At 29.8% G+C, this 10,762-nt stretch overlaps 1 protein-coding gene across 1 annotated transcript; it reads right to left on the bottom strand.

The window, feature by feature from the left end:
• Positions 1-2,353: 2,353 nt before the first annotated feature.
• Positions 2,354-10,519, bottom strand: LOC132944902 (peroxidase-like). Its single transcript, XM_061014447.1, has 13 exons — positions 10,360-10,519; positions 10,127-10,220; positions 9,871-10,067; positions 9,624-9,797; positions 8,610-8,794; positions 8,278-8,476; positions 7,132-7,329; positions 4,465-4,612; positions 4,226-4,382; positions 3,943-4,116; positions 3,631-3,829; positions 3,434-3,536; positions 2,354-2,583 (listed from the first exon to the last, which is right to left on the bottom strand). Exons 1-13 carry the CDS (start codon positions 10,457-10,459, stop codon positions 2,514-2,516), a joined length of 1,998 nt encoding a protein of 665 aa, XP_060870430.1. The 5' UTR covers positions 10,460-10,519; the 3' UTR covers positions 2,354-2,513.
• Positions 10,520-10,762: the final 243 nt, after the last annotated feature.

Here is a 10,762-nt window from a genome sequence, read left to right as displayed (position 1 = left end):
TATTTCTGTGTTTTTTTTAGACATTTTTCCAATAGTTACTTTTGGAATATAGAAAAAAAATTTATATTATTATAGTAATAACTGAACTTGGGAAAAGATAAGTAGGTTCGCTGGCGATTCCGACTCCCGAGACTCCAGGGCACGACATTCTCCTCCCCCCACCCACACGTCGCCGTCGGCGTGCCTACAAACCTTCGTCGTCCGTGTCCGGCAGGCACAAATTGCAGCCCAACAGAAACTCCTCGTCCGACAACTCGTTCTCGATGACCTGGTCTTCGTCCCGTCTGATTATAACTGCCACTGGTCACTGGTGTATCCCAGCGGAATGGTTCGGTTGACTGGAGCATGCACTGACTTTGTTGACCGTAATTCGTCGGCACCTCGCTATCGGCACCTCGCTAGTCCGTGCTGGCGGGTATGGATGTCGTCGTCTCGGTATCTGCGTGGGTCGTGACCCCCCGGGTTACTTGATCTGCCACAATAACATTGTTTTTAAATGAGTTTTTATTAAAAAAAACGCTTGCCAGGTTATCCATCTACTCATCATAACTGAGTTATATTTTTATTATTTTCCTATTTAACACAAATTCTTGAAGTTTTTTCAAAATTCAGACTCTTTTCATTTCAATTACCATACTTACTTGATAAAAATCATTTAGATATTTCCTACCTATTCTATACCTATATGGGTATTACGAAGGTACCTAACTATCAATTAAGCGTACACGCTAAATTAAAACAATTTCTAAAGATTTTAAAAAAAAAAATGTTAATTTAAGTGGTGTTCATTAAAATCATAGAATTCTTAAATAATTTGGCTTTTTTTATTGTTTGAACTAACTCATTCATATCTTATTAATTTATCTGAATAGGGGGATTTTATTTGAATCGACTATTGTGTAGATTAAACTTTCCAAAATAATCAAGATACCAATGATTTTCAAAAAAAATACTGTTTTTTAAATATTATATTAAATTTTTTTCGGTTTTGGTTTTAAATTATAATACCGGAATCTAATTTTTCCGGTTTCGGTGTTGAATTTAATACCGGTTTCCAATTTTTGTCCGGTTTTGGTTTCGATTTTGTTTTTTGTTTTGGTTTTTTAACGGTTCATACCAGTTTCAATCCCTGGATAAAAGTTATACATATTATATTATGTATAATAATATACGTATATTAATGTATTGTTTATGGTGTACCTATGTCCTATACCTATACATGTTGTGTAGGTAATTCAAATATCACAGAATTGAAATTTATTTAATAATACTTAAAGCGTATCGGTAAGTACCCACAAATAATGTTACATCAGTTTTAAATTACTGTCTTAAATTTGTATTGTAGCTGACTAACTAATAGACTGTAGGTAACTGTAGGTACATCACAAATTAACTGGGTCAGAATATTGATATTTTATGATTACTTAAATGCTTAATTTTTGATAATTATTAGTATACCAGAAGAGATAGCTATTCTTATTGCTATTCATATTATTATTCAACAAAAATGTTTTAGTTATTATATTATGTAACTTAATATTATATATATTATAATGTACATTTTTTATGACCGAATATAATATCAAAACGTTTCTATAGACCCCCACACAAATGCTCGTATAACTTTGAAAAAAAATTTGTACAAATTGAGGGTCTTATCGTACAAATTCCGTATTAAATATCACTGTACTAAAAACAAAATATGGTAGGTTAGTGAAACATACGTGAGGATATTTCGGTCTTCGATTAACGATAACAATTTAAAATACTATGTTAAAGATCCGTAAGCAAATTCTTGACTTGTCGTAGTATTATTATATTATTAAAAATAACAGTAAGTTATAATAATTTATATAAAAAAATGAATAGTTTTAAATTTAAACTATTCCTATTTGGTGAATATTTTATTCTGCAAAAAAACAATGTGTAGACCCGAGTGCCCCCCCCCCCCCCTCCCAACCAAAACATAGACGGGGGCCCACAGGGAAAATTCCATTTTCCCTATGGGCCTATCCACTCCTGAATCTAAGACTTAACATTATAAAGTAGGTACCTAGTGATCTTGCATTCTTGCTATCATGCTAAATACCAAATATACAAAACTGTATAATTTATACTCTAGAGTGGTATTTATATCGAATACCTAAACAGTAAACACATTGTTGGTTGACCCGTTTCAGAGTGTTGGTTATCTTTGACATAATTAAAATAGGAATATAAGATTTTATCTAAAAATACGAGGACAAACATAGGTAGCCAGGAAGGTATTAAAACAAAAATAGTAGCAAGGTATGCATCTAGTTATTTTTTTCTACTACTAACTAGGCAGGTCGGTACTGAATTTCAACATTACTAATAGGTTTGAATCCAATTATTAATTTATTACCAAAGACAAACAGTATAGGCACTACAGTGTTTTATATTAATATTATTTCGGGGCTACATATAAGCCAAGAAAACAATTTTTACAGGGATCACCATTTTTCAGAAAAATATTTGTTTGGAAATACTTCTTAAGCCCTCCATTCTCTCCAAGGATCCAAATTGAGTTTTGGTAGGGAACTGCAAGGTACCAATGGATTACTGAAAAAAAAGTAAATCGGAAACAATTATTATAGATATATTTATTCATATTTTCATTCTATACATTATTGTATATATTTTGTATTATAATAATCTCAACTTTATTTATTTTAAATAACTAAAAAGATAAGTACTAGCTACTATCTAACCTACCTATGCTTTTTAATTTCATTAATATAGGTAATATTATTTCCATAAAAAGTATTTATTGTATTGTTTATTCTTCTATTTGTTTCTCCACAATAGATAGTACTTTATTATTGATAATGTGCCTATCTGTCTTAGCGACTATCTGCAATTTAACTAAGCCAATATAACATTTCTCGTGTTTTTTTTAAATTTATATTTTAACTAATCCTATTTTGATAAATGTTCACTTGTTCTTGTTTTAAAAGTTGGTAGGTACCTACCCGGGACCAATGTTAAAATAAATTTAACGTTTAATTTAGTTATTTCGTTAATTTATAGATTAGGTATAATTCTAGTGATTCATTTTGTTCAGTCCCTACTTCCTACCTAGGTGAGATTTTGTTAGACAATATTAAAAATATAAAACCTTAATAAGGCATAGAGTAAATAGCGTCATGTACTCTAAAATGAAAAATAGTATTTAAGTACTTGTAAAACTAAGATGTATTATATTTTCTACAGTATAATATAAGATCATAAAAACCCTAAATTGGACATATTACACCATCAGTAAGAAAAAACACACTCAATAAGCATGATAACTTTCTGATTTTGAAATATTTTTTTTTGCAACTTAACCTATAGGGTGTCAATACTCAAAAATATACCATCTTATCATTATTATATAGATTATAGGTAATATATAAAATAGAATACTCACTGTTTACTGAGTACATCAAACGCATTGCGTTGTATTGATTGAATGTCTGATGTCATACACACTAAGAGTGATAATGTCGATTTTCGTATTTCAGAAAGTTGATCTATTCAAACAATTTAATATATATACGGTGAGTGAAAAAAATTGAAATCAAGCTTTAAATATCATAGATACTCAATGATAGTGTAAATAATTACCTGGTCGAAAAGATCCTGTTTGGTTTCCAAATTCGTAAAAAAATCTATCGCCAAACTTCCATCTGAAAAACATTTCTCCAGAAATACACTGAAACGTGTGCCCCAAAGAAGATCCCGGTTTCAATTTTTCCAACATACCACCTACGTAAAAGTCGACATCGCTTGGATCCTCGTATAAGCTAGCTAAGGTATCGACATTCTTGAAAAATATGTTTTATTAATAATTAATTCAATAGTTATAATCAGTGAGTTCTAACTATAATCGTTAGATATCCAATCATTGCGTAAGGCACAATTTATTGGCGTACTTACTTTTTTTGATATTTGATCAGTAAAATCTTCAAAAGTCTTGGCTTCGCTCAACCCACACAATTTCCTAAATTTATTATACGATGGAATTCCCAAATCTCTACCACGTGCGATGTCAAAGCTGGGCAAGTCTAAGCCTACTGTTTTATTCGGAATTCTGAATAGATATTCGCTAACCTAAATCAATAAAATATAATAAATAGTATTACAGTATCAAATTTATTATTTCTATATGCAAAGACATGAAATTAATTTCTTTAGGATAATATATAACCGTTAATCATACTTCTGATGTGAAATATTGATCTTGTTCCTGTGAAATTTGAGTAAGCAAACCTCTAGTAAGACTATCAAAATTGTCTCCTCTCTGCACTATGTCAGTTCTTTGAAAAAAGTCACTCAGGCGAATTTTTGACTTAACTTGTCTGGCTTCATTAACCAAACTGTAAAAAAATCAGTCATATAAAAATGTGCTACAATTTTAAATAAGTATAAAAAAAGTCTTAATGTTATCATCATCATTACTCCATATATCCTTGTATTTCGCTATGAAGTGATCTGTATGCAGCACCGGTAAAACTAGACATCGTAGTTGGATTTAAAAATTCATCGTAATCCATATTATAACCTTTTTCTAATGGTTGTAATTTGTTTGCTTTGGCATAATCTTTTCCTATAATTTTATTGAATATAATAATATTTAAAATGTGCCGGTATATAATAGTATACTAAATAAAGTGTCAACCATACAGCATTTGTTGAATTATTATATTTTTAAAATATTTTATAAACATTTAAATAACATTATCTTTGCATGCAACTCATATTATTAAACATTTTTAAAACGTTCTTAGAATGTTTTTGGAATATTCAGTATTTTCATTTTAAATGCTGTCTAGTAAGTGCGTAGATGTTACGAGAAATGTGATACGTTGCTTGGTGCCCCCCTAGTATATGTATACAATGTGTTCCGGGGGCAAGTGACCGGCCGACGTCATATAAAACGTACACCCAAAATGATGAAGAAATACCCATTAAAGAGTGGGTCTAACTTAAGTTATGGGCAGTTAACTTTTTTTTTATCAAAACCAAACCTATCACACAGTTTTTTATGCGTATCTTCTAAACTATTCAACATTTTGACGAAATTTTTTTTTATCTTAAAGCTATTTAAGTGTTCTATCAACCAACACACGCAATAAAACCAGAAATATGAAAATTTTTATTAATTTGAAAAAGTAATTATTTTTTATCAAAAATTAATATTTTTAAAAGTAAATCGCGTATAATTCCATAAAACTTAGTATTTACTATGGGTTTTTTGCTTATTGTATTATTCTGTAAAATTACAACACTACAACTAAAATAGTAAAATGTACCGATGAAAATAAAATTAAACGATTATCGACTATAACGACCGATACTGATCGATTCTAAGAAAATCAAGATTGTAACGACAGCGTATAATTCTGCAATCATGGAAGTTACGAAAACCAAACTTTTAATTTATTCTAGGTATTGTTCAGTAAAATAATACAATAAGCAAAACACCCATAGTAAATACTAAATTTGTTGGAGTTGCGCGATTTACTTTTAAAAATATTGATTTTTGATAAAAAATAATTACTTTTTCAAATTAATAAAAATAATTTGCACATTTCAGGTTTGGTTTTGAAAAAAAAAAGATAGCTGCCCATCAATTAAAAAATAAAAAAGTTAGACCCACTCTTTAAAGGGTATTTCTTCATCATTTTAGGTATACTTTCATATGACGTCGGTCGGTCACTTCCTCCCGGAACACATTTTGTATAGCTCTATTCTATACAGTTGCAAAGGGACAGACTTTTTTTGGGGCAGCAAATTTCAACGGTCGACGTGTCAACAAAAATTGTTACTGTATAATGTATTACATATATTATACTGTATTGAAATGTGGAAGTATCAATGTTACAATTATGATGGCATTATACGGTTATGTAACGAATAATGGTGAACCATTATCTAAAAACAATTTTTGCAGTCTGTTCTGGTTAACCATGGATGAAAAAAAGACAGTTACAAAATCAATAATATGCTGAGGATCTGGATACATATTTTACGAACGAATGTACTCATTTCTGAAATTATTTTAAAAGGCTTATTTAAAGTTGACTGATGTATTGACTAAACCAGAGATAGATTTGTGTAAAACCATGAAGGGTAACATGTAGTTTGATGTTTAACCATACATTTATATTATATTACGTATGTTTCTATGTTGACCTGTATTAAATACTTCAGCTTATTCAGTACTTTTAAATGGTTAAATCATATTATTTAGCTTATATCTTCCATGGATGTGTGTCGTTTAAATACTTTGACTAGGTATATACTTAACATTGATGCACAGTTGACAACATCAGCTATGCCAAAATAATTGAAGATTTGGCAAGAACAGAAGCTGTTTAAAAAAATCAAATCTAGCTTTGGTGTTTATTTGTTGTTTCTTTAAATAAATATTAACTGCCTACCTACTGGATAAATGTATATTACAATATATTAGATACAAATAAATTATTATAACTTATAACATACTCCCGATTAACTTTAATATCTAGTATTTGATAATAATCTTATATAATGTTACATTATGTAATACGACAATAATTAAATTGTTTTAAACATAATATAATATACTACACGAGAACTCGATGAAGTGCCTTGAAATAAATGTGTACCCAGGCCAGAAAAGCCTAAATACGCAAATTAAGTGGCGTGGTTCACGTATGAAGTAATCGTACAAAACACGAAGTAAAATTAATACACGTACTTTTATCAAACTTTCGATATATTATCTCGTCAATCTTCACCTTGTCTACTCACCTTTAAAATTAACCATAAGGCTCAATAAATAAGGGAGTCCTGATAATATGAAATTATTCCTACATTGCTCGTAAAAATTAAATAGTAGCCAGTAGGTAATACAATGCCCGGCAAAGTACACATTGCCCGATAACCCGCTTTGCGTATTTAACCGTAAAGGCGCAACATAGACATTACAGTATTGGTTTACCCGAACATATTTGGTAATATTAATATAATACTTACCTACTTAATAAATAATAATACATCTAATATAGGCATAAGTTATATTTTTTTTTGTATTTGTTACTATAATAGGTAGAATGATATTATGATTAATAATATAGGTACCTAAAAGTGCCGGAACAAATTCATAGTATACCACGTGCTGATACATTGCGATGAGTAATCTCCTGGCTTCTTGGTATAATCGTTCGTCGTCCCATTCGGGATTTATTTTTCTAAAATCATCGCACAGTAGGTTGTGAGCTCTCAATAATGATATCGTAGCAACTGCTATATTAGGATGTTGGTTTACTCTTAAATCACCTTGATAAATGTATTTCAAATGTTAAATTATTATAAATATATTTTATTAGGTGAAGAGATGCAATATAATATGTTATAATTAATGGAGATGTGTATTTAAGTACTTAAGTTACAGTCAACAATTAAAACGTTTTATATTAAACTGGAACTATAGTCCTAAGCTATTTAAAAAAATAAGTAGGTTCATATTTACTTATGAACTATTAACTTGGATCATTAAAGTTAAAGTTAAATTATAAGAGAAGTATATTATTTTTCATAATATTATATTAAAGGCCCCTGCAAATGTGTCATTAATCATTATTAAGGAGTTATGTTTAGGCAATTATTTCGTAACTGCGATTACTGATCGTCTTTGTGTGTATAGTAAATGATTATTTATTTAGTGTGTGTATACTCCCCTACCATCACCCGCTACCCGCATCAATTTACACTTCATTGTTATTTCTTATCTGGTTTATGGTCACACGCACGCACATGCAAAAGTCATTTAAAGTCATTAGAAAACCAATTTATAGATGTGAAATAGCCGTCGCACTGACAAAAATGAAGGTACTTCTAGTAGTTCGATTTAAAAATGTAAAGATGTTTGTGTTGGTAAACAAGTTTACTTTGCATCGGTCGGAGCACTTTTTCAATTTTAGTAAATTCTTGACGAGAGTAAATATTTTACGTTTTATAAATTTATAAATTTTTAACATTAAATATATTAAAAAATATCTAAAATATAAAAATATGCTCCGACCGATGCAAAGTAGACTTGTTGACCAATTAAAACATCTTTACGTTTTGTAAATCGAACCACTAGAAGTACCTACTTTAATTTTTGTCAGTCGCTAAGGTCGTTTTGATGAAAAATTAACAGGGTTTGCAGAGGCCTTAAGATAACATGAAAGCACTCTCATAATAAATTATTTATATATAATAAACAACATAATTACAAATTACCGGCAGCGTAGCACACAGTCGCATCATTAGCCACGGTGCATTCTTTTGTTGCTTGTTTAACATTGGGTAAATATGATTTTCCTTTAGGTCCTATTTGTCTCCTGAGTTTTCCATGAGAGAATGTTCGTAAAGAACGTGCTGTGATTTCATCTGAACCATATAATAATGAAGCATCTATAAAACTGGTAACTCCAATTTGCTAACAAAATAATGAAATAGGTACATTAAACACTTTCAATACTTTTTTGATAATAATTTTTTTTTTAGGTTATGATGGAAATAATTATAGATAAAACAAGGGCTTGGATGAGATAAGGATGCACAATTATTACTTGTCTGACTGGTTTTATATGGCAACCTAGATCTTCTGTATCAGCGGCTCTTTGGGATGATAAACAACGGTTTTTTGAATAACCAGGCTCATCTTTCGGGATTGTAATCTGCAGGCAATCAGGAGGTAGAATTTCTGGTGTAGAATCATCCGGATTGCAACATACTATTGGACTTCCATCACTACCTTTAGTAATACAAATTTGATAATATTCATTTATATTACAATTTAATACTATCTATATTGAATAAGCTATCAATAATTAATTAGAGGTTAGGACCTATTTATGATTTTGTTATCGATTTGGTTTCTAGAAAAATAAAAAAGGCTGTTCTTGTTTTAATAATATAGTCTGTACAAAAAGACAACAATTTCTGATATCGTCATTTGAAAATAAACAACTATGTATCTGTAAATAGAGATGTTAATCAAATTACAGTATTGTGGATGTACCATAAAAAAAAATAACAAATTAATTCGATCAAAGCCATTAAGAGGCCCTTGCTTGTGTGTCTTTAAAAAAGGGCAATATTAAGGCCATATGCAATTTAGTTGCAGCCTCCCATGACATTTGTGTTAGTCGTCAATGATGATTAGTGTGGGTGTTATTATATGAATGTACGACATTTTGACGCAGTAATTTCGACGCACGTCAAATGAACGCGGTCATTTGGACGAACGACAATTAGGCACATGCGTCATTTCGACATATACAATTTTAAAGCCACCACTTTTAGGCGCAACTCAATTTTGACGCAAAACAAAAATAATTAAATGTTTCTACAATTCTACTAGTACCTAAAGATGTTTACAGACAGAAAAAAAATCCACATCATCACTACTCTCAGAATCTAAAACATAAATAAGATCTATTTATTTATTTTTTATTACCTACCTCCTTTTTAGTATAAGTATTGTTCAGTGTGAGATTCTAAAACATAGGTACATATCTATTGTAACAGTGTTAAGTTTCACTCAGAATCTTAAAATCATGATTTTATTCTTACAAACTTACCAACAGTTTTAGAGAATATTAGTTCAGTATCATGTGCAACCAATTGGCCAAATTGCATGAACAATAAATTATACTTAAGTGTGGGTCTATTCACGTCTGGGAACAAAGTTGTTCGTATTTTCCTCGGGTTTGGCAATTTATTTCCCGATAATGCTCTTCTTTCTTGGCTCTTACCTTAAATATTATTGTAATTAGTTTTCATATTGTAACATTGAAATAAGTATTCGTTTATATTAAGTATATGTACCATCCGAATAGTCTGCTTCAATAATTCGTGTGTTTGCTGAATTAGATCGACCCCAAATTGGGAATTTTAAATTATTACAACTACCATTTATGGTTCTGTAAACAGCAAGTGGATCACATATTGGTTTGGGAAAACATCGATCAGCCAGATCAATTTCTCTAGGCTTTAAGAATCCAATAGGATTCTCCGTCAGCGATCTAAGAAATAAAAACCAAAAATACTAATAGGTACACATTTGTATATTATTTGTATTTACGGTATCTTAGAAGGATTTTTATCTAAAACGTTTTCGTCATTCAAGCAATTATTGTGTATCGCTTCATAAAGAATTCCTGGATTACTGTACGAATCTGTGTAAGAAACATGTAATTAAAATATTTTATATTATTTACTATTTATATTTATAATTTATGTATGTAATATTATATTATGTTGTTTATATAGTATATACTTGTATCCATTATAATATTTTAAGATCTATTTATTTACCTGAATTCGATTCATTTTCATTATTTTGAATAAGTTCGCATGATATGCTAACAATTAACACCAGAACAATTGGAACTTTCTTCATTTTTTTAACGAACATCGACAAATGAGTCGACACAAAGTCGTGACACTAAACGCGTTGATATAAATATTAGCTCTTATACCTATGTGTGGACTGTCGTAACCCTACTTAGGTATGTATCGGTTTGAATTTTAAATAATATAGTCACACAATACTATCGTACAACATTTATAATTTTATCATATATCATTATGAGTACAGTGAAAATATACTGACAAACTATGAGCTATTATAAACAATTACTGTTGTATTATTATGATATAAACTTCAATTGATTCTTCGTTCCTGTATTTTAAAATATAGTGATTAAACAAAAAAAAA

The sequence above is a fragment of the Metopolophium dirhodum genome, chromosome 5 (genome assembly GCF_019925205.1).
Source record: "Metopolophium dirhodum isolate CAU chromosome 5, ASM1992520v1, whole genome shotgun sequence".
Lineage (NCBI taxonomy): Eukaryota > Metazoa > Arthropoda > Insecta > Hemiptera > Aphididae > Metopolophium > Metopolophium dirhodum.
This window is presented reverse-complemented; position numbering and strand designations above follow the sequence as displayed.